The sequence below is a fragment of the Genypterus blacodes genome, unplaced genomic scaffold, assembly GCF_046128005.1.
Source record: "Genypterus blacodes isolate CSIRO-AG114 ecotype Tasmania unplaced genomic scaffold, CSIRO-AGI_Gbla_v1 ptg000073l_1, whole genome shotgun sequence".
Taxonomy (NCBI): domain Eukaryota; kingdom Metazoa; phylum Chordata; class Actinopteri; order Ophidiiformes; family Ophidiidae; genus Genypterus; species Genypterus blacodes.
The window spans coordinates 1757193-1781680 of NW_027466883.1; the positions used below are offsets into that span (position 1 = coordinate 1757193).

The 24488-nt window shown below is 41.8% G+C and overlaps 3 protein-coding genes and 2 long non-coding RNA genes across 5 annotated transcripts in view; 3 read left to right on the forward strand and 2 right to left on the reverse strand.

The window, feature by feature from the left end:
* The window catches only part of LOC143006065 (uncharacterized), a 30620-nt gene extending 12082 nt beyond the window's left edge, over positions 1–18538 (reverse strand). Inside the window, exon 1 of the long non-coding RNA XR_012964197.1 lies at positions 18467–18538. This is a non-coding gene — a long non-coding RNA (uncharacterized LOC143006065). The remainder of the gene's footprint in view (positions 1–18466) is intronic.
* LOC143006033 (uncharacterized) overlaps positions 1–24488 on the forward strand; it is a 201465-nt gene that overhangs the window by 43982 nt on the left and 132995 nt on the right. The window contains exon 11 of the mRNA XM_076157354.1: positions 21758–21931. Within this exon, the coding sequence (XP_076013469.1) occupies positions 21758–21931 (174 nt within the window). The remainder of the gene's footprint in view (positions 1–21757; positions 21932–24488) is intronic.
* LOC143006063 (uncharacterized) lies at positions 5921–9345 on the forward strand. The gene is made up of 3 exons (XR_012964195.1): positions 5921–5948; positions 6810–6859; positions 7066–9345. It is a non-coding gene; the product is annotated as an uncharacterized LOC143006063 (long non-coding RNA).
* On the reverse strand, positions 7581–9770 carry LOC143006055 (quinone oxidoreductase PIG3-like). The gene is made up of 4 exons (XM_076157395.1): positions 8801–9770; positions 8307–8384; positions 8020–8193; positions 7581–7933 (listed from the first exon to the last, which is right to left on the reverse strand). The coding sequence occupies exons 2-4, from the start codon at positions 8361–8363 to the stop codon at positions 7649–7651; spliced, it is 516 nt and encodes a 171-aa protein (XP_076013510.1). The 5' UTR covers positions 8364–8384; positions 8801–9770; the 3' UTR covers positions 7581–7648.
* On the forward strand, positions 14534–18460 carry LOC143006043 (protein NLRC3-like; the record flags this gene model as incomplete). Its single annotated transcript, XM_076157380.1, has 4 exons — positions 14534–14577; positions 15795–15928; positions 16927–17030; positions 17136–18460. Coding segments are annotated over exons 2-4 (1560 nt in total), but the record flags the coding sequence as incomplete, so codon positions are not given.

Below are 24488 nucleotides of genomic sequence, written 5' to 3' on the forward strand. Positions count from 1 at the left end.
GTGCTTTCTGTCACCTTGCTTCAGCGCTGAAGCACAAAGGTGAAGCGGTGCGTCACAGTGTTTGTCTTCTGTTGCTGGGTTTCTAAATGTGCAATGTTTTCTAAATGTCCAAATATATCAGTGAGACCACCAGCAGACCCTGAACGTGTCATTCTCTTCTCTTCCCAGTTTGGGTGAAACATGAATATGTGTTGCTGTGTTTATTCATCACTCTGTGTTCATAATAACACAAAACACAATCACACTGTGGTATTTGGTGTGATTCTAATGTTTATCACCTCGTTTGGCAGACGTCCTTGTAAACACACAGACAACATTGTAATTTCCAGTTGCTGATTGTGTTTCAGACTTTATCACAGTAAAAACACAACAAACTATTCAACTGCTGAGTTTGTGCAGCAAATATTGAAACTCAATTTACACCTGGAGTTTTACCTGATTAATGTTGAATATGACTGTGATTATAATCAATTCATTTATTTAGAATATACTTCAGAAAACATAAAAGTGACCATCAGGGAAAGATGAAGCAGGTTAACACTTTTTATGAATTTACCAGCCCACACACACACACACACACACACACCTTCTTCCTTCCACTTGACCCTCATCAGTGTTTTGTTGAAATCCTCCTCTCTCTGCAGGCTGAGAGGCTGTCAGATCTCAGATGAAGGCTGTGCTGCTCTGGTCTCAGCTCTGAAGTCCAACCCCTCCCATCTGAGAGAGCTGGAGCTGAGTCTTAACGACCTGCAGGACTCAGGAGTGAAGCTGCTGTCTGAGTTTGTGGAGAGTCCAAACTGTAAACTGGAGATTCTGAGGTCAGTTCAACTCACCATGAATCCTCAAATGTTGTCTGTGGTCTTTATGTCCCTCAGATGAAGAGTCTTTTTCAGGGCTCTCCAACCTTTTTCACACCAGGAGCTTCTTTACTAAACTCAAAGTGGTCACTAGCACCTGGTGCACTTTTCTTGAATTTATAAACTGTTTTGTGAATATTTAAGAGCAGAAACATATAAAGTGCTCTGATGTGTTTTCATGTAACTGCTCATTAAAAGAATAGATGAATGATTTGTCACCAACAGTGGAATATATGTCAGTGTTTGCCACGACCCCTGATATGTAAACTCTGTTTGCTCACGCTGGGAAGCGTCTGCTTCTCTCTGAACTTCAGTCTCTCTCTCTTCTGCTCAAATGTGTGTTTTGGACGCCACTACAGCTCTCATATTGTTTCATCCACTTCAGCTTATTTCCATGTAAGTTGTGTTGTTTATGTGCTGCCACTGAATCACTTCCTCACTGTAGGCAGTGTAGGATGCTCTGTGTGCCATTTCTGCCTGCTGTGCTGGAGTGTGTGTGGATGATGGTGTGTGTGTGTGGCCTGGTGTTATGATCGGCAGGAGATCAAGTTGTTTTAATGTCAGACCCAGTTATGCAGAACACAGAAACCAGAACATGGAATCAGGTAGCAAACAGAATTTAATGAAGACTCAAACCCGTGATGAAGCTGGGAACATAAAGGCTGGGTGCTGCAGCTGGAGTCTCTGAACATGGAACGCTTAAAGAAGCCAGTGAATCCCAAAAACAGAATCCCGGAGCACAGGAAAAACAAAAGGTCCACTCACTTAAACAAAACAGCGCAGCATGCAAAGTCCTACTAAAGGTCCCATGAACAAACGGATAACTAGACTGAAACAGAATTGACTAGTACTGAATATTGAGTAGTGAGTATAGAGAGTACTCTGTGGCCAAGCATGGCTGGCTGACCTGGAACCTAAATACCACCACTGATGAGCGCTGAAATGGTGATCAGCTGTGTGGAATCAGAGGGCGGGAACAGGGATGAGGTAGCCATGCCCAGCCAGGAACTAACACAAGCATGAAAACAACAAATACAAAAACAGAGCGCCATCACGCACAGATCCTAACAGGTGTGTGCCTGTTGATTGAAGACTTTTTTGTGAGACCAGGCTTAGAGTCTCTTCCTGAAGTGTTCTTGTGAAATAATGACTCCAAAACACAAAAACACTGTGGAAGCTAAAGAGGAAGACAGATGAACTCATTGATCAGCAGTAAGTAGTGATAGCATTAGGAGAGACGCCTCAGATAAGCCCACTAGAGCTTCTAGTCTCTCCTGCACTCTTTGGATGATTCATTGTCCTCTTCTGGTTTCATCCTGTTTCTAAGATTAAGATTGACACTTTGTTCTGGTCATTTTGCATGCAATTCAGAAGCTGCGATTCTGCAGCTTTCTGGGATTCAGACTCATAACTTGAGTCATTTCTAGTTACGCTCACTGTTTGTCTGCTTCAAATGTGCCTGATGACATCCATACAGATGATTGCATGCAGGATGTGATCACACAGGATCACCTGTATGGATGTCAGACAGGAAACCATTTACCGTCCTCGATTGGATGTTAACACATTCAGGGGCCGACATGCATTCAGAGATTACGATTGGACAAACAATCCAAATCCAATATAGAAGATCAATAACAAATCCCTGTTCCCTCTCTGTTGTCCATCACCTGTGTGCTTTCTGTCACCTCGCTTCAGCGCTGAAGCACAAAGGTGAAGCGGTGCGTCACAGTGTTTGTCTTCTGTTGCTGGGTTTCTAAATGTGCAATGTTTTCTAAATGTCCAAATATATCAGTGAGACCACCAGCAGACACTGAACGTGTCATTCTCTTCTCTTCCCAGTTTGGGTGAAACATGAATATGTGTTGCTGTGTTTATTCATCACTCTGTGTTCATAATAACACAAAACACAATCACACTGTGGTATTTGGTGTGATTCTAATGTTTATCACCTCGTTTGGCAGACGTCCTTGTAAACACACAGACAACATTGTAATTTCCAGTTGCTGATTGTGTTTCAGACTTTATCACAGTAAAAACACAACAAACTATTCAACTGCTGAGTTTGTGCAGCAAATATTGAAACTCAATTTACACCTGGAGTTTTACCTGATTAATGTTGAATATGACTGTGATTATAATCAATTCATTTATTTAGAATATACTTCAGAAAACATAAAAGTGACCATCAGTGAAAGATGAAGCAGATTAACACTTTTTATGAATTTACCAGCCCACACACACACACACACACACACCTTCTTCCTTCCACTTGACCCTCAGCAGTGTTTTGTTGAAATCCTCCTCTCTCTCCAGGCTGGAATGCTGTCAGATCTCAGATGAAGGCTGTGCTGCTCTGGCCTCAGCTCTGAAGTCCAACCCCTCCCATCTGAGAGAGCTGTGGCTGAGTCATAACAAGCTGCAGGATTCAGGAGTGAAGCTGCTGTCTGAGTTTGTGGAGAGTCCAAACTGTAAACTGGAGATTCTGAGGTCAGTTCAACTCACCATGAATCCTCAAATGTTGTCTGTGGTCTTTATGTCCCTCAGAGTCTTTTTCAGGGCTCTCCAACCTTTTTCACACCAGGAGCTTCTTTACTAAACTCAAAGTGGTCACTAGCACCTGGTGCACTTTTCTTGAATTTATAAACTGTTTTGTGAATATTTAAGAGCAGAAACATATAAAGTGCTCTGATGTGTTTTCATGTAACTGCTCATTAAAAGAATAGATGAATGATTTGTCTCCAACAGTGGAATATATGTCAGTGTTTGCCACGACCCCTGATATGTAAACTCTGTTTGCTCACGCTGGGAAGCGTCTGCTTCTCTCTGAACTTCAGTCTCTCTCTCTTCTGCTCAACGTGTGTTTTGGACGCCACTATAGCTCTCATATTGTTTCATCCACTTCAGCTTATTTCCATGTAAGTTGTGTTGTTTATGTGCTGCCACTGAATCACTTCCTCACTGTAGGCAGTGTAGGATGCTCTGTGTGCCATTGCTGCCTGCTGTCTTGGAGTGTGTGTGGATGATGATGGTGTGTGTGTGTGGCCTGGTGTTATGATCGGCAGGCGATCAAGTTGTTTTAATGTCAGACCCAGTTATGCGGAACACAGAAACCAGAACATGGAATCAGGTAGCAAACAGAATTTAATGAAGACTCAAACCCGTGATGAAGCTGGGAACATAAAGGCTGGGTGCTGCAGCTGGAGTCTCTGAACATGGAACGCTTAAAGAAGCCAGTGAATCCCAAAAACAGAATCCCGGAGCACAGGAAAAACAAAAGGTCCACTCACTTAAACAAAACAGCGCAGGATGCAAAGTCCTACTAGAGGTCCCATGAACAAACGGATAACTAGACTGAAACAGAATTGACTAGTACTGAATATTGAGTAGTGAGTATAGAGAGTACTCTGTGGCCAAGCATGGCTGGCTGACCTGGAACCTAAATACCACCACTGATGAGCGCTGAAATGGTGATCAGCTGTGCGGAATCAGAGGGCGGGAACAGGGATGAGGTAGCCATGCCCAGCCAGGAACTAACACAAGCATGAAAACAACAAATACAAAAACAGAGCGCCATCACGCACAGATCCTAACAGGTGTGTGCCTGTTGATTGAAGACTTTTTTGTGAGACCAGGCTTAGAGTCTCTACCTGAAGTCTTCTTGTGAAATAATGACTCCAAAACACAAAAACACTGTGGAAGCTAAAGAGGAAGACAGATGAACTCATTGATCAGCAGTAAGTAGTGATAGCATTAGGAGAGACGCCTCAGATAAGCCCACTAGAGCTTCTAGTCTCTCCTGCACTCTTTGGATGATTAATTGTCCTTTTCTGGTTTCATCCTGTTTTTAAGATTAAGACACTTTATTCTGGTCATTTTGCATGCAATTCAGAAGCTGCGATTCTGCAGCTTTCTGGGATTCAGACTCATAACTTGAGTCATTTCTAGTTATGCTCACTGTTTGTCTGCTTCAAATGTGCCTGATGACATCCATACAGATGATTGCATGCAGGATGTGATCACACAGGATCACCTGTATGGATGTCAGACAGGAAACCATTTACCGTCCTCGATTGGATGTTAACACGTTAAGGGACTGACGATCGATAACAAATCCCTGTTCCGTCTCTGTTGTCCATCACCTGTGTGCTTTCTGTCACCTCGCTTCAGCACTGAAGCACAAAGGTGAAGCGGTGGTCACAGTGTTTGTCTTCTGTTGCTGGGTTTCTAAATGTGCAATGTTTTCTAAATGTCCAAATATATCAGTGAGACCACCAGCAGACACTGAACGTGTCATTCTCTTCTCTTCCCAGTTTGGGTGAAACATGAATATGTGTTGCTGTGTTTATTCATCACTCTGTGTTCATAATAACACAAAACACAATCACACTGTGGTATTTGGTGTGATTCTAATGTTTATCACCTCGTTTGGCAGACGTCCTTGTAAACACACAGACAACATTGTAATTTCCAGTTGCTGATTGTGTTTCAGACTTTATCACAGTAAAAACACAACAAACTATTCAACTGCTGAGTTTGTGCAGCAAATATTGAAACTCAATTTACACCTGGAGTTTTACCTGATTAATGTTGAATATGACTGTGATTATAATCAATTCATTTATTTAGAATATACTTCAGAAAACATAAAAGTGACCATCAGTGAAAGATCAAGCAGGTTAACACTTTTTATGAATTTACCAGCCCACACACACACACACACACACACCTTCTTCCTTCCACTTGACCCTCATCAGTGTTTTGTTGAAATCCTCCTCTCTCTGCAGGCTGAGAGGCTGTCAGATCTCAGTTAAAGGCTGTGCTGCTCTGGCCTCAGCTCTGAAGTCCAACCCCTCCCATCTGAGAGAGCTGGAGCTGAGTTATAACAAGCTGCATGACTCAGGAGTGAAGCTGCTGTCTGAGTTTGTGGAGAGACCAAACTGTAAACTGGAGATTCTGAGGTCAGTTCAACTCACCATGAATCTTCAAATGTTGTCTGTGGTCTTTATGTCCCTCAGATGAAGTGTGTGTGTGTGTGTGTGTGTGTGTGTGTGTGTGTGTGTGTCCAAAATATAGACTGGAGACTCTGAGGTCAGTAGAGTTTCAGTCAGCTGATTGTGTTTCAGCAGTTTAGTGTTAAACACAGTTAGTATCAGAGCAAAGGTCCAGTGTTTCCTGGTAAAGGAAGGGAGGCAGTGGCTCAGTGGGTAGTGCTTCCGCTTGGGAACCGGAGGGTAGCAGGTTCGAGCCCCTGCCAAGGTACCGAACCCTCAATTGCTCCCCCCTCTGCGAAGGGTGGTAATGTAATGTAAGTCGCTTTGGATAAAAGCGTCTGCCAAATGATCGTAATGTAATGTGTGTGTGTGTGTGTGTGTGTGTGTGTGTGTGTGTGTGTATGATCCATGGCATCACACAGACGGTTTGTAGAAACTGCACCTGAAAATGAGTTGGCGAATCTCCTCAGCAGTGTTTTGTTGAAATCCTCCTCTCTCTGCAGGCTGACAGGCTGTCAGATCTCAGATGAAGGCTGTGCTGCTCTGGCCTCAGCTCTGAAGTCCAACCCCTCCCATCTGAGAGAGCTGCAGCTGTATGGAAACAAGCTGCAGGACTCAGGAGTGATGCTGCTGTCTGATCTTCAGCAGAGTCCAAAATATAGACTGGAGACTCTCAGGTCAGTAGAGTTTCAGTCAGCTGATTGTGTTTCAGCAGTTTAGTGTTAAACACAGTTAGTATCAGAGCAAAGGTCCAGTGTTTCCTGGTAAAGCTCAGTCATTAGCAGCTGCAGCTTTCCACTGTGAAGCTGTGAGAGCAGAATGCTGACAGGATTGGACACAAAGACAGAGAGACACACAACAGTCAGCCAATCAGATCAGCCAGTAACTTGTTGTGATCATGTGTGTGAGCTGACATGAAGACGACTGTTGTTGTTATTGTTGTTGTTTGTCTCTACAGAACATAAACGTGGACTAAAGCTGACAACCTGACAGAAAGTGAGGATTCAGGTGGTGATCATCATTTATCAATACTCTGTTTTATTGACAAACTTTTTTTTTCAAACTTACATATCTATACATTTTCTGTCATTGAAGAAGAAACAGTTCACATAACAAATCCACAAAATAAAGTTCTGATTGGTATAAATGTTATTAGGTGGTAAAATGGGTAAAATCCTAGAATCATGTTTGCTGTGTCTTCTTCTCTCCAGTAGATGGCGCTCAACTGTAGGTGTGAGACGGTAGAGAAACATGGATCAGTAGACAGAAGACAACAGAGGAACACATGAATCCTGACTCTGGACATTTCAGATTTTGATAACATTTGCTTTGATGGTTGTCATTATTGAAAAATACTTTATGTCAGAGGTTAAGAGAGTAAACTGCCCCAACAGGAATAGTGCAGGTTTCCCCTTTATGCTGCTGTAACACCAGCATTTCCCCTTACTGCTGTCGTGCCACACGGCCGTGCAAAGACTAATTGGGAGCAGTGAAGCTCAAACAGAAAACTTAATCAAAGTTCCAAGCTTCTAAACAACTTAACATAACAACATTTTCAGACTGTGCTTAAAATGTATCAGGGGCCAATAAAATATATACTTGATATTCTCCTATAAGAATAGGGGCATGAATAACTGTTGACTATAGATTGTCCATTTACATAAGCTGATTGAAACTATTGCTAAATCAATTTTTGAGCCTGGTTAGCTGCCAACCTTTTTCCAACAAGTTTCTTTATGTCCATACATTGTGGAAAACCAAGTTAATCCATTACACTGAGCATTTCTTCAGCTGTTGCTATATTGTAGCTATACCTATGAGGTCCAGTAGTTGAAACGCAGTGAGCCAAGTCTCTGGAATTGCAGCAGCTTGACAGAATGTGAGATTTGAAGGAACGGACATGAGCAGCTCCTCAGGCACGGCAACGTATTCTGCATATCCTCCTCCACTGAGCAAGGTCATGACCCTGTCATCGGGCTTCCAGCCTCTTTTCAGACCTGGACCAAGAGCAGCTACGGTACCGGCTGCTTCCAAGCCAATGATCTCACTCTCACCTGGGGGAGGCGGGTACAGGCCTCGCCGCTATCAAACACAGATATCAAACTTGTTACCATTAAGCTTAGTTGAGTCAAGTTGTACAGTCTGTGAGAATGTAAAATGTACTTTACCTGTAGTAAATCAGCTCTGTTGAGGGCAGTTGCATGAACTTTAATTAGGACTTGTCCATCTTTAGGCTGAGGTGCCGGGATAGTCCGCAGCAGCAGATTCTCTGGACCTCCTGGTGCATCAACACACACTGCTCGCATCATCTTCACAAAGCTAGAGCAGCATCTATGCCTGATCTGGAAAAGAAAGTGAACAGAAAAGAAACGTTGCTGACACTACAGAAGACAGCGGCGATGTAACCTGTGGCCATTTTCTGAAAGCTTTTACATTTGCTGTTATAAACACTCACTGTCTGGCAGGCGTTTCCCAGGAAAGATCCACTGGCATGCAGGAGGAAGTGATGCATTTGTAATTCCAGCAGTGGTTACTGTGGTTTGTTTGAAATAAATGAAAGAAGAATGGGATAGTTACCATGTATGTGAACAGATTAAAGAGAAGACCTGTCTGAATACTACATGGCCCATAATCCATCTCTGTCTCAAAGGGTGCTTTGCTCCATAAGTGTAAATGTCTGTATTCCAATGTTTGTTCCAGCAGCAAATATACTGCTCTTCTTCAACAAAGCCATTTTGGACGAGATTTAGAGGGAGAAAAGCAGAACAGCAGAGCAGAGACACAAAGGAGAAGTAGTAGCAGTTATGGAAGATCTCAGTATTGATTTGACAGAGAATGAGTTGAAAAATGCAAAGGGTTCCATAGCTATAGAAGACAGCAGGTGTGTTAGCAGTGAACCATCCTGTTATGCAGGTGTTAAAGTTAGAAATAAACTTTAGATAAACTCACCGGCAGAATGAATTAAGTGTCAAAACCTCAAAGGCTGTCAGAGGAATGTGTGATTTTATGGGAAGTTGTCTGTTTCTGAGTTTTACTTTGTGGGAGGGAGGACTTTAATGTTTAAACAGACAGACTTCCTGCTGGTTTTTAAAGGATTCATCTAACCTGCTCCAGAAAATGTGAAACAAAGTACTGCAGTGTATTCTTTTATCTGAACTAAATATTGTATAAACTAAAATGATTTTTTGCATTGTCAACACAATAGATTCCAAACAGTGATAGAAAAACAGTCTCTAACAACATACAAAGGCCAAAATAACAATAACAAAAGAAACTTGCAATTACCAGACTGACTGACTTATTGGTAAATCTATATTTCTTCATATTAGCATAAATGGTATTGGCGTATATGTCTACACATATGGATTGTTTTTGCTGTGTCTATTTGAACCTCCTTTAACTTAATTCAATTTTAAATAGTGATTACATCATTCAATTTCAAGTGAATGTTAAGGTTCAAGGCACAATACTGTTTCATTTCTGATAATGTCCTTTATTTTACTGTGAAAACAAATCGCCTTAAAATGTTTGTCATTTGTTTGTGTTAAAAACGATCAAACAATATGTTGCCACTAAATGTCCAATAGCAGTAAGAAGAAAAAAGTAGGATGGGCCTCAAAGATCCTGCGCTCTCTAGTCCCTAACAATCCTCTCCACTGGCCTTCAAACACAATAGGATATTATATTCCACACACTGACATAGCCATAGCAGCAAAGACTCTGATGCCAACACAACCCTCTGAGCAAAGCTGCACATAAATCAGGTTAGAAACTGGCATGGCTTTCATTTGAAATGTATTGGTGTAGCAAAGTGAAACATTACTGATAAGAGAGTAAAAAAGACACATTTCTTGCTTTAGCCCTTGGACATAATGGATCAAAGGTACAGGAGACCTACATGCGTGCTACAAAAGGACATAAGAGTGATGAACCGAAAGGAGGACACAGATCTGCAGCATAAACTAAAGCTGTTGGACAAACAGTACAGGTACACTTGCAAAGTGCTACAACAGAGGAAAGACTCGCTGGTACAGCAACAGAGGAGCGTAAAGGTCATTAAATTATGTGAACCCAAAGCTATCGTCAAAGTAGCTATGGAAGAGATCGACGGACGAAAAAGTTCAGAGAGACCGTTCAGGGGTATCGACACCTCGGATGGAGCCAGATTCTATTCCAGCAAAACCCAAAGTCCTGATGGAGGATGTGAGCAGGCGGGACAGAGGCGGTCCATATCGGCGCCAGTCAACCCCACCAGATCGGTGAGGCACCGAGGCTCCATCAGGTGGAACGTGTCTCTCATGCAGCTGAAAAATATTGCAACCATTGACTCCATATCACAGAAGGAACTGGCCAGGCAGCAGCAGCAAGCCAGGGAAGAGATGGAGAGGCTAAAGCAGCTTCAGAGGGAAACTTTACACAACAGGGTTAAAGCCTTTATAGAACATCTCCACCACACAGACAGAAAGGGACTATTCCTGCAACCACCCTAGACCAACTGGAGAGTTTGAACTGGTTGAACCGCGTTTCCCGGTTGCTTTATTTTGGATAACATGTAAAGTATAATGCACGCAATCTTTCATGTCCGATGAAACGATATCCTTCATCCTCCTCATGGTTGCTAAAGCTGTGTGCACTGGAGCGTCCTGGAGCAGGCTGCAGTGCTTCTTCCACTGCGGGGAATCAGAGAGCTCCTCATCTACAAAACAAACACAGCACAGGATGAATGAGACATTTAGATATGATGAAGTTGAATATTTATGTGATGGAGGCCTTTGTGCCTTTTGACATTTATATTTTCTACATGTGGTCTTATATAAAACGATGGATGGATGTAATACAATGAGAATAGTGAGAAGCTATAAATGTGATAACTTAGTGGATGATGTAATTCAACAGATCTTTATTTAACATTACTGTTGAAGAAATCATTACATCATTATAATTATTATTTAATCTGACAAGAACAGAAAATATGTCCAAGGCTTTGTATTACGTCATCAGTTTTGTTTTAAAGAAATTAAATCAATATTGCATCATTGTACAATATGTTGCCACAGTAACTATTCTGGGGGTTAAGATCGGATCCCCTGTGTTACAGATTCTATTCTCTATGAAACAGGTTCTTTTCCTGAACCGCTAGGTGGCAGCACATTCCTTTAAATCCCAGGTTCTTAATCTGGACCAGTGGTCCATGGATGGAATTCAGGTGGTCCATGAAGGTCAGATACAAATGTAACTTTTATATTCACTATATTTATATACTAAGTTGTTCTATTTCTGTCAGTTATATATACAAGATGCACACGGTCAGGTGACATCCGGTTTTGACTTCTAGAATAAATAAAGGTTTCCCATTCAAGATGTACCCTGCCACTCCTTATAGCACTGCTGACTGCTCTGGTGACCTATGTTTACCATCTAAGTTGCTTGAATCGTTCTCTGAACAACTGCATCTCTATATGAAGTGCTTAATTCTCATTTCCCACAGTTAATCACAGCTTGTGAATATTCTCATATACCTTTAAGGCTTAACTGAGGCCGTAATATCTTCAAATACTTACCTTTTCCTAAATAAAGTTGGATTGTGGATTCATATCTTTTCCTTGCTGAGATAGACTGTATCAGTGATGAAGACCATGCCAAAGCTGACCTTATTGACCTGAGGACAAAGGAAATGTTACAAAATGAATTAGACTCAAAGAGCCCTGGAGAATTCTGGTGTGCAGTGACAATGAATGAATGAATAATGAAAAGTGGAAATCGATCGGATGTCAAAGATGACTCCACAGTTTCATCTTCTTATTCAAGCCAAACAACAACCTTTTCATTGAAATGAACATTTGAGCATAAAGATTTTTTTTTTTTTAATTTGGAGTGGCCATCAATTTACACTGTATGAGGCAATGAATGTTCTATCAAATAAAGTCAATTTATTGCATTGAAAGTTGTGGTTATGTGCCTTTCTCTAGGGAGGGGGTCAATAACTTTCACCAGATTCTCAAAACAGTCCACGACTCAAAAAAGGTAAAGAACTGCTGCTTTAAATTATTCATTTATAGTGGAAGAAAAATCTGCCCGGATTCAGCTTAGAAACATGCAACTTATATTGGTGACAGCACTGTGTGTGATTTAGTCTATTCCTGTATATTTCTATAGCTACCTTTTTGAAATTCATCACACTGAATAAGAGAGTGATCAGAGAGTGTTTGCTGTAAAATACAACTACTGTATCAAAATGTGTCAATCAAGTTTACGGTTGACAAGAAACGCAGCAGTCTTCCACAAAGTATAATCAACATCAGTCAGGCCTTGACACATGAAACCATCTAAGTCTGTTTATAAATCTCATTTTCTCTATACTGTGTGTATTCATAGTTTTTTGAGTAGAACTCTAAAGGATTATACCTCAATTAAAGAATTTTAGATAAACGCTGTAAAAAGCAGAAAGAAATGATTACGAGGCAAATGTGTGATTCTTTATTTCTTTAAATTGTATGGTTTTTAAATTGTCCTCTTCAACTCATCAGTATTGTCCACTGGGCTGAAAGGTGAAGCGTTTACTCTTTTTTGTGAAGAGCTCAAGACTACAAAGTTTAAGCACGCCTTGCAAAACTTCAGCTTCCCCTGACATAACCAATAAAGCTCGACTTAATTAAAGCCACAGTTGAGAAATTCTTGTTATAATGACGATGGGGATAATATTTTAGTTAGAAACCCTACAACTTCAGACATCAACAGCCCCCTGTGGGAAGGTGGGCACCAGAAACACAGACCTACATGATGTACCATCCTCCTCCATTGGCAGAAATCATGACTTCATGATAGAGTGAACTTTCCATGATGGCAAAGAAAAAGGCATCGAGACTCAAGTGTTTGTTCTCCAGAAGGAAATGACTTCATCTAGTGGTTAAACTATGCCACTCCTCAGAAGAGAATTATGGGTAAAAACCACAACAACCTACATCTCCAGAACCATACATTATAAAGTTAAGAGTTTTTACACATTGTAACATGTATATATTTCTGGGCTTCATACGAGGTTTTTGAAATCCTTTTGAATGGAACCTTTTGGTTTAAAGTAAGTGTCAGGAGTCACTTTTGTTGTTTTGTACTTACTAACTCTACTAAAGATAATAGGTCAGTTGAAATGTGTTCATCATACTAATATCCTACAAGAGTGAAATTGTGTTTTATTGAGATAGTGGAAATACTGGGTTAAGTGATGTACTTTATTAAAACAAACTGAAATGATTGAAATGCATATAAGAAATGTGTCATGTGATGTTTACATGATTTGAGTTGTTTAATAAAACAACCAGAGAAGCAATTTGGGAGAAAGTAAGATGAACTGTATCCTGATTGTTCCTGTTCACCTGCTTGATACAGGGACATTTCCCTGGGACCTGTAACAAATACCATGACGGGCATGAACTTGTGGCTATGTGTCTGTTTTTTGCACAGTGCTGATCATTTAGAGGTCAGGGATTTGATTGAGTGGTTTGACTCCTTCATTGATTCCATGTCTGGCATGTGTAGAGGGCTGAGATGGTACTGACTCACCAGCAGGGGGTCTTACATGAGGAGGTCAAGGCACACAATGACTTCACTGTTGCACATCTTTTTCTTTTTTCTGTGTTACGTTGACACTTGGACCACATAGAACTCATGATAATAATAAACTGACTTGATTTCCATAAATATTTTTACATGAGAAATCTGCTACACTTCCCACAGATGAGAGCTGGATGTGGATTCTGTTCTCTGTAAAATTCCACCTCAGTGTAATGTGTTATGGTATTGGGAACAACAATGACTGGAGGAATATTAAATCAAAACACAAGTGGAGTGTGAGCCACTTAAAGGAAGTGCTTCATATGTTTGAAGCAATTCAATTCTCAAAATTGAGCAACATGAGGAGCTGCCACATCCATAATCCCTGCTGCAGGTCCACTTTCCTTTTGTATGCATACCTTAGTGACCTGTGCATCCAAAACAAAGCAACATTGCATACGTTCATGTTCCTGCTTCTAGGCCACAGCTGAAGGGGGAGGGATCTGCACAACAAGGAAATAGAGGAGGTGGGTGACGGCTCAAAGAGCATGTTCAGGAGGTCCAGCACTGCCTCCCACATTGATGAAGATGGGAGGAGAAGAGTTCTGCCCCCACTCATTGCCAGCTTGTGCAACATGATCCTGTGCCGGGTGCAGATCACTCTACTGCACATCCATTGATTTGGGAGTATCAGGAACTGGCTGCTTTCATTGATCAGGTGGCAGGTGCACTGTGGGTCCACGTCAGTTCACTTCAGTTGATGTTTGTGGTTTGGACAGTAGGTGGTGCTGCTGCACAAACACGGAGCTCAGACTCCAACATAAGGAAACTCTCCTAATCCAACATGGAAGAACATCAACAAAGGCTTTTGATGCTTTAATTGAATTTAACTTTTTATTTAGCTTTCAATGGGAATTATATAAATACTTACATTTGCTCTCTCTCTCTCTCTCTCTCTCTCTCTCTCTCTCTCTCTCTCTCTCTCTCTCTCTCTCTCTCTCTCTCACACACACACACATTGACAGGCGAATGAAGAACATGTGATTTCCAGTAAATGTAAAAGTGGGAGGAGCTCTTGACAGGCTTTCGGTTTTGCAGTAACAGGTAACACGTAGCCATTTTATTTTAGGCTCCTGTACAAGATTGACGACCAGAAGGCGGAAAAGAAGAAGTTTGTGAGTGACAGCAGGGTGAGTGATACTGCAAAATGCTTATTAATACTGACAGCCTGTGAGGAGATAGATGTAGAATGGCGGATTGGTACAGAAAGAGTGGAAGCTGTGCGTTCCTCTTACCACAAAAGCTGATTCAACAGCAATGAAGGTGAAAGTGAAAGTTAGTTTGACTGAAAGAATGGAAGGAGGGGAAGGTTAATGTCACTTTGAACTGTGTTGCGCTTTGGTGTTTGTGCGTTCTTGTGTCAAGTATTGAAGAATCGTTCTGATATTCTTCTGCGTGTTTGTTTGTGGTGAATCAAGAGGAAAAGATGAGGCAAAGATGAACTGGAATCTTCAGAAGAGCTTTACTGGAATAAGACTTCGGACAGCGCTGGTTCCAACTCTCGCATGCATCAAAGAAGGACAATCAAATATCTCCGTGCTTCCCTATTTATCCCGCATATACAGGGTGTTTACATAATATTCTAATTCACTGATGACAATGTAGTTTAACTGTTATCTATTGGTCAGCCAGCTTCAAGAGGGGCAGCGCTAAGATTCAAATCTGAGGGATGAACAGATGTCTGTGGGGGAAAGTAGAATTCTCTTTGTGTAAATTAAAGAACAACAGTATAGTGTAATTAGCCCTTTGATCTGAAGAAGCTCCCCCCTGACTGCCCGTCCATGCAAACCCCCTCTCTTCCTTCTTCCTGACGACAGATGTTTGAAGCTTTGATAAAGTGATACAGTGACCTCTTCACCTATTGGCAGATATGTGTTATCTAGCCCTCCTGGAGAGTGAAGCTGTAAATGCTTGTATGTATTACTCCATCTCCAGACGTTCCCGGAGCCAGCCATTTGGTTACTTGTACTATATCAACTTTAGTTACTGCATTTACTTATATGTGTTGACATTATTTGTTATATTCCAACAAAAGTCAAGTGAACTTTATTTGTAAAGCCCAATATCAGAGAGAGAGAGAGAGAGAGAGAGAGAGAGAGAGAGAGAGAGAGAGAGAGTAGTGCAGTCTTATCATTGAGGCTCTCTCTCTCTCTCCTGGGGCAGTAGTTCATGCAGGTACTTAGGGGAGCAGTCCAGTTAAGCTGATGATATTCTGTGTGTGTGTGTGTGTGTGTGTGTGTGTGTGTGTGTGTGTGCGTGTGCGTGCGTGTTCTATTCTATTCTTTGAGAGCTTTTTGTGTCTGAAATGTTTTTTCCTGTGACTAAAATCCAGAAGATGAGTGTTTGCATGGATGAAGAGGAGGATGGAACAGGATCTGCTGCATCAGGCTGTGTGTCCATGAAGAGTGACTGGTCCATGATGGCGCCTCCAGATTTAAGCGATGGACGTGGACCCTCAGACACAAAGTAAGAGCTCTGTTTATCTGTTTTTCCTGTATTGGAAATTATTTGGTTGCTGCCAAAACCTTCTCTGTCTGTGTTAAATGCAAACATGGGAAATGTTTTTTTTATTGTGTTCACACAAAAGTGATAAAGAATTATGACCATAGAGGAATAAAGTAATTGTGCAGGAGAGGAAATCAGCCTAAAGGTCCCTCCACTATTCCGTTATTAGCTGTATAAAAAGTTATAAATAGAATTTAAGAAAAAGAAAAAAACAAACTTAAGACAAACAAACACAGACTAACATGGGACAGTATCACATAAAACAATGAAAATCAATAAGTTAATAATAACATAATACTCATATGCATTCCATGGAATATATTGACTTTGATAAGAAGCAATACTTTGTGTTTAGTAAATAGAGCAGCAGACGGTTGTTTTCTGCTGGAGCTGGAAGATAGATGAGTAAGTAGCAGCTCAGACAGTATTACAGTATTTTATGTAGGGAAAGATTAATAGATAGATAGATAACTTATATAAAGACAACTCTGTATTAACAAACCTAATTAGTCCCATTGAGTTTTGTATCATCAGCAAACAGAATAGGGACAAAATAAATGAAAAATATTATTTGGCCAAGGACAGATGCTCCTTTAACTCTACATGGTACATTGTAATCTGTTGGTGTTGTTACCTTTGAAGTGTACATATGTGTCTTATTTTAATGTAACTAATGAACTGATTATCTGCATGTTGTAAAGGTTTCATGTTGGATGCTTATATACAGTATAGGCTGCACAATATCAATTCATTACACCACAATGTAAATAAAGAAATGAAAAAGCATCTGCTGGCCATCAGCTATCATCAATCAGCAAACCATCAACAAATTGGCACACACACACACACACCGGACCATCTGAACACAAGATTTAGATTTTTGAGTTTAAATTCACAATGGTTTTAATCAGTTATATGAATTGAAGTTGAATTGAAGTTCTGTGAATTGATCTTCACAGAAAGAGTGAGAGGGGCTCATCCTGGGACCAGTCTGCTTCATCTGGAGACTCCTCATGTCCCAAACCTGGACTGAAGACACCCAGTCAGTCTGGATCAGTGCACAGTAAGACTGTTGATCTGTCTGATGGTGTCAACATTTCTATCGGCAGCTATTCTCATTTTTCCGCACTCATGTTTTGTTTTGTTGGTGTTTTTTCTCCTCCACTAGGTGGCGCTCTGCATGAACTTTTAGACAAACATAAGGTCAGGGTGAGGAGGAGATGTGAACATGTGACTGAAGGAAGTGCTGGAGCAGGAAGTGGAACCCCCCTCAACAGGATCTACACTGAGCTCTACATCACAGAGGGACAGAGTGAAGGGGTCAATACCCAACATGAGGTGGTTCAGCTGGACACAGCAGCCAAGAAGACCACCCTCCATGACACTCCAATAAAATGCCAGGACATCTTTAAAGCCTTAGCTGACCAACAGGAACACATCAGAGTCGTTCTGACAAACGGCGTCGCTGGTGTTGGAAAAACCGTCTCAGTGCAGAAGTTCTCTCTGGACTGGGCTCAGGGTTTGGAAAACCAAGATGTCAGTCTGCTGATTCTGCTGACGTTCAGGGAGCTGAACCTGATCCGAGATAAGCAGTACAGTCTTCTCATGCTGCTCCGTGTTTTCCATCCAACATTAGAGACCCTCACAGCGGAGAAGCTGGTTGACTGTAAAGTTTTGTTCATCTTTGATGGACTGGACGAATGCAGACTGTCTCTGGATTTCAACAGCATTGAGGTTCTGTGTGATGTCACAAAGAAGGCATCAGTCAGCGAGCTGGTAACAAACCTCATCAAGGGGAATCTGCTGCCCTCAGCTCTCCTCTGGATAACTTCCAGACCTGCAGCAGCCAATCAGATCCCTCCTACATGTGTTGACAGGCTAACAGAAGTACGAGGCTTCACTGATGCCCAGAAGGAGGAGTACTTCAGGAAGAGGTTCAGTGATGAAGATCTGTCCATCAGAATCATCTCACACATCAAAGCATCCAGGAGCCTCCACATCATGTGTCAAGTCCCAGTCTTCTGCTGGATCACTGCCACAGTTCTGGAGCACATGCCGACTACAGAGCAGAGAGGAGAGCTGCCCAAGACCCTGACCGACATGTACTCACGTTTCCTGATGGTCCAGACTCGGACCAAAAAGCACAAGTATCATGAGTGCCATGAGCGCAGTCTACAGGAGCTGTCTAAGATGGACAGGGAGCTTCTACTAAAGCTGGGGAGGCTGGCGTTTGAACATCTAGAGACAGGAAACATCATATTCTACCAAGAAGACCTGGAGCAGTGTGGACTTGATGTGTCAGAGGCATCGGTGTCCTCTGGAGTTTGTACAGAGATCTTGCAGGTGGAGCGTGTGATCTTCCAGAAAAGAGTCTACTGCTTTGTTCATTTGAGCATTCAGGAGTTTCTGGCTGCAGTCTACAAGTACCACTGTTACACAACCAAGAACACTAAGGGACTGAAGTATTCCATGTTTTCTTTCTTTAAGCCATTTACTGACCGTAACCCATCACTGGATGTCTTTCTAAGCTCAGCCATGAACAAAGCCCTGCAGAGTGAAAATGGGCACCTGGACTTGTTTGTTCGCTTCCTTCATGGTCTCTCACTGGAGTCCAACCAGAGTCTCTTAGGAGGTCTGCTGGGTCAAACAAAAAGCAAACCAGAGGACATCCGGAAAGCCATCACAACCCTGAAATACAAGAGGGCTGATGATATCTCTCCTGACAGAAACATCAACATATTCCACTGTTTGATGGAGATGAAGGACCACTCTGTACATGAAGAGATCCAAGAGTTTCTGAAGTCAGAGAAGAACTCAGAGAAGGAACTCTCAGAGATCCACTGCTCAGCCCTGGCCTACATGCTGCAGATGTCTGAGGAGGTTCTGGACGAGCTGAATGTGGGAAAGTACAATACATCAAAGGCCGGACGACTGAGACTGATCCCAGCTGTGAGGAACTGCAGAAAGGCTTGGTTAGTCCAGATGTTAATAATAATATCAACTAACAGGTAATCCTGTCCCCTGTATGGGGGGTTGGGGGGGGGTCACAGTATAATTATTTACATGCCGTCATCGAAAGAGTCAAAATTGTCTCTAGATTGTCCTAGCTCGTTCTTTTCTGTCCTAGCTCGTGCTTTTCTGTCCTAGCTCGTGCTTTTCTGATGCACTAATTTGTTTTCTTAATTGTCTTTATTTTCTCATTTGTCTAGGTACCTAACTTATTGCACTCCTACTCTAGCACTAGTTATGCTCTTAGCTGTTGGTTTCAGAAGGAAATGCACTTACGATTTCTTGTGACCTGAAGTTCTTTTGCCCACCTAAGTTGAACACACTTATTGGAAGTCGCTTTGGATAAAAGCGTCTGCTAAATGACCGTAATGTAATGTAATGTAATGTAATGTAATGTAATGTCTTGCGGGCCGGATCAAACAGGCCGGAGGTTCCCCACCAATGTAAAGAGTACACTCAGTTAGAAGTGAAGGTGTTTGCTCAGTGTCCATTATCATTACTCAGATTATTCACATCTTAAAATGAAGTAACTTAGTAAGTGCTCTGCTTTAATAATGGATTTCATGTTAATCTATAATAACAGGTTTGTTAACTGTGGACTCTCAGTGACCCACTGTGATGTTGTGGCCTCAGCTCTGAAGTCCAACCCCTCCCATCTGAGAGAGCTGGAGCTGAGTTATAACCACCTGCAGGACTCAGGAGTGAAGCTGCTGTCTGCTGGCCTGGAGAGTACAAACTGTAAACTGGAGATTCTGAGGTCAGACACATTTTTAGACAGAAATGTCGTCATGTTGATGTCATTGACTAATTGAATTGATTCAGTGTGTGTAATACTTTACAGTGCAGATGGAGCACTGGGGAAAACAACAATTGTCACTAACATGGAACAAACTTATTACACTTATATTTTTTAATCAAAGTTCTTCATTTCAGACTGTGGTTTGTCTCATTGCTCAAGCCACAAAGGAGACTGCTGGCACGACAGCAGTCTCCCTCCTCTTGCCATAAAACATTAAAGGAAGGAGAAAATCATAAATAAAGTTGCTTTTATATAAATAAAACAACTGTTATAAGGTCATAAACTGACAAAAATCCCTCATATTCACTATGGATAAACTAAAAACACACTGCAAATGCACAAAATGCACGGCTTGTTAGATGCATCGGGCATATGTCCAAAAACGGACATACCAAATTAACTCTTAACTTACAGTGATAGTATAATCAAATATGGCGCCCGCATTTTTCATGCCGTATTTTCATTCATTTCACTAAGTCCTCCACATCAACACATATCTTAGCACAACTACTCAACAATAACATGTGTGAGTTTCATCAACTTACCATGGTTAGTTTGGTGTTATGGTGGTAAATGTCGAGGAAACCCAACTGCAAAAGCATCTTTTTCTGATTTTGAAAGAAACAGGAAGTTTGATGTGTTCCTGGTCTCTGCTGATTGGTCAATGCCACAATCACGTGACTTGTGATGTTGGGCAAACTTTGCTGATTGGCTGGGTGAAGACCACATGATTCTTGAATTCTCTGGGACGGGGGATGGGCATGATATATGACCTGTGCGGAAATGACCAAAAGTAGTCACTTGCCGGGTAAAGGGTGTTAATTGATGATGTTCCATTCAGTTTCATGCAGAGATGCTGTTTGAGGAGGTGGAAGAGATTGTTTGTGCTTCCAGATTTGGTAGCTAACCTCTTAGTAGCTAATCTCAGAGTGGAGATACACGGGCGTAAATGGGATTTAATACTAATTTGTGCTCTTATGTATTCAGACTTCATACTTAATTGAGCTGAGTTATGCAAACAAAGCATTATTCCCCCTAAAACAGGAGCTTGTGCAGCTTTCTGGGATTCAGACTCATAACTTGAGTCATTCCTAGTTACGCTCACTGTTTGTCTGCTTCAAATGTGCCTGATGACATCCATACAGATGATTGCATGCAGGATGTGATCACACAGGATCACCTGTATGGATGTCAGACAGGAAACCATTTACCGTCCTCGATTGGATGCTAACACGTTCAGGGGCCGACATGCATTCAGAGATTACGATTGGACAAACAATCCAAATCCAATATAGAAGATCAATAACAAATCCCTGTTCCCTCTCTGTTGTCCATCACCTGTGTGCTTTCTGTCACCTTGCTTCAGCGCTGAAGCACAAAGATGAAGCGGTGCGTCACAGTGTTTGTCTTCTGTTGCTGGGTTTCTAAATGTGCAATGTTTTCTAAATGTCCAAATATATCAGTGAGACCACCAGCAGACACTGAACGTGTCATTCTCTTCTCTTCCCAGTTTGGGTGAAACATGAATATGTGTTGCTGTGTTTATTCATCACTCTGTGTTCATAATAACACAAAACACAATCACACTGTGGTATTTGGTGTGATTCTAATGTTTATCACCTCGTTTGGCAGACGTCCTTGTAAACACACAGACAACATTGTAATTTCCAGTTGCTGATTGTGTTTCAGACTTTATCACAGTAAAAACACAACAAACTATTCAACTGCTGAGTTTGTGCAGCAAATATTGAAACTCAATTTACACCTGGAGTTTTACCTGATTAATGTTGAATATGACTGTGATTATAATCAATTCATTTATTTAGAATATACTTCAGAAAACATAAAAGTGACCATCAGTGAAAGATGGAGCAGGTTAACACTTTTTATGAATTTACCAGCCCACACACACACACACACACACCTTCTTCCTTCCACTTGACCCTCAGCAGTGTTTTGTTGAAATCCTCCTCTCTCTGCAGGCTGAGCTTCTGTGACATCTCAGATGAAGGCTGTGCTGCTCTGGCCTCAGCTCTGAAGTCCAACCCCTCCCATCTGAGAGAGCTGCAGCTGAGTGAGAACAACCTGCAGGATTCAGGAGTGAAGCTGCTGTCTGAGTTTGTGGAGAGTCCAAACTGTAAACTGGAGATTCTGAGGTCAGTTCAACTCACCATGAATCCTCAAATGTTGTCTGTGGTCTTTATGTCCCTCAGATGAAGAGTCTTTTTCAGGGCTCTCCAACCTTTTTCACACCAGGAGCTTCTTTACTAAACTCAAAGTGGTCACTAGCACCTGGTGCACTTTTCTTGAATTTATAAACTGTTTTGTGAATATTTAAGAGCAGAAACATATAAAGTGCTCTGATGTGTTTTCATGTAACTGCTCATTAAAAGAATAGATGAATGATTTGTCACCAACAGTGGAATATATGTCAGTGTTTGCCACGACCCCTGATATGTAAACTCTGTTTGCTCACGCTGGGAAGCGTCTGCTTCTCTCTGAACTTCAGTCTCTCTCTCTTCTGCTCAAACCTGTGTTTTGGACGCCACTACAGCTCTCATATTGTTTCATCCACTTCAGCTTATTTACATGTAAGTTGTGTTGTTTATGTGCTGCCACTGAATCACTCCCTCACTGTAGGCAGTGTAGGATGCTCTGTGTGCCATTTCTGCCTGCTGTCTTGGAGTGTGTGTGGATGATGGTGTGTGTGTGTGGCCTGGTGTTATGATCGGCAGGCGATCAAGTTGTTTTAATGTCAGACCCAGTTATGCGGAACACAGAAACCAGAACATGGAATCAGGTAGCAAACAGAATTTAATGAAGACTCAAACCCGTGATGAAGCTGGGAACATAAAGGCTGGGTGCTGCAGCTGGAGTCTCTGAACATGGAACGCTTAAAGAAGCCAGTGAATCCCAAAAACAGAATCCCGGAGCACAGGAAACAAAAGGTCCGCTCACTTAAACAAAACAGCGCAGCATGCAAAGTCCTACTAAAGGTCCCATGAACAAACGGATCACTAGACTGAAACAGAATTGACTAGTACTGAATATTGAGTAGTGAGTATAGAGAGTACTCTGTGGCCAAGCATGGCTGGCTGACCTGGAACCTAAATACCACCACTGATGAGCGCTGAAATGGTGATCAGCTGTGTGGAATCAGAGGGCGGGAACAGGGATGAGGTAGCCATGCCCAGCCAGGAACTAACACAAGCATGAAAACAACAAATACAAAAACAGAGCGCCATCACGCACAGATCCTAACAGGTGTGTGCCAGCCAATTGCAGACTTTTTTGTGAGACCAGGCTTTGAGTCTCTACCTGAAGTCTTCTTGTGAAATAATGACTCCAAAACACAAAAACACTGTGGAAGCTAAAGAGGAAGACAGATGAACTCATTGATCAGCAGTAAGTAGTGATAGCATTAGGAGAGACGCCTCAGATAAGCCCACTAGAGCTTCTAGTCTCTCCTGCACTCTTTGGATGATTAATTGTCCTTTTCTGGTTTCATCCTGTTTCAAAGATTAAGATTGACACTTTATTCTGGTCATTTTGTATGCAATTCAGAAGCTGCGATTCTGCAGCTTTCTGGGATTCAGACTCATAACTTGAGTCATTTCTAGTTACGCTCACTGTTTGTCTGCTTCAAATGTGCCTGATGACATCCATACAGATGATTGCATGCAGGATGTGATCACACAGGATCACCTGTATGGATGTCTTCCCTTCCCAGTTTGGGTGAAACATGAATATGTGTTGCTGTGTTTATTCATCACTCTGTGTTCATAATAACACAAAACACAATCACACTGTGGTATTTGGTGTGATTCTAATGTTTATCACCTCGTTTGGCAGACGTCCTTGTAAACACACAGACAACATTGTAATTTCCAGTTGCTGATTGCGTTTCAGACTTTATCACAGTAAAAACACAACAAACTATTCAACTGCTGAGTTTGTGCAGCAAATATTGAAACTCAATTTACACCTGGAGTTTTACCTGATTAATGTTGAATATGACTGTGATTATAATCAATTCATTTATTTAGAATATACTTCAGAAAACATAAAAGTGACCATCAGGGAAAGATCAAGCAGGTTAACACTTTTTATGAATTTACCAGCCCACACACACACACACACACACCTTCTTCCTTCCACTTGACCCTCAGCAGTGTTTTATTGAAATCCTCCTCTCTCTGCAGGCTGTCATACTGTCAGATCTCAGATGAAGGCTGTGCTGCTCTGGCCTCAGCTCTGAAGTCCAACCCCTCCCATCTGAGAGAGCTGGAGCTGAGTAATAACAAGCTGCAGGACTCAGGAGTGAAGCTGCTGTCTGATCTTCAGCAGAGTCCAAAATATAGACTGGAGACTCTGAGGTCAGTAGAGTTTCAGTCAGCTGATTGTGTTTCAGCAGTTTAGTGTTAAACACAGTTAGTATCAGAGCAAAGGTCCAGTGTTTCCTGGTAAAGCTCAGTCATTAGCAGCTGCAGCTTTCCACTGTGAAGCTGTGAGAGCAGAATGCTGACAGGATTGGACACAAAGACAGAGAGACACACAACAGTCAGCCAATCAGATCAGCCAGTAGCTTGTTGCGATCATGTTTGTGAGCTGACATGAAGACGACTTTTGTTGTTGTTGTTTGTCTGTACAGCGCACAAACGCGGACTTCAGCTGACAACCTGACAGAAAGTGAGGATTCAGGTGGTGATCATC

Excerpts from the sequence above, each read along its gene's own strand:
- LOC143006055 (XM_076157395.1), bottom strand. The coding sequence starts at position 8,363 with ATGCATCACTTCCTCCTGCATGCCAGTGGATCTTTCCTGGGAAACGCC. Across the intron at positions 8,194-8,306 it reads TGGGAAACGCCTGCCAGACA|ATCAGGCATAGATGCTGCTC; the intron begins GTGAGTGTTTAT and ends TTTCTTTTCCAG. Across the intron at positions 7,934-8,019 it reads ACAGAGCTGATTTACTACAG|CGGCGAGGCCTGTACCCGCC; the intron begins GTAAAGTACATT and ends TGTGTTTGATAG.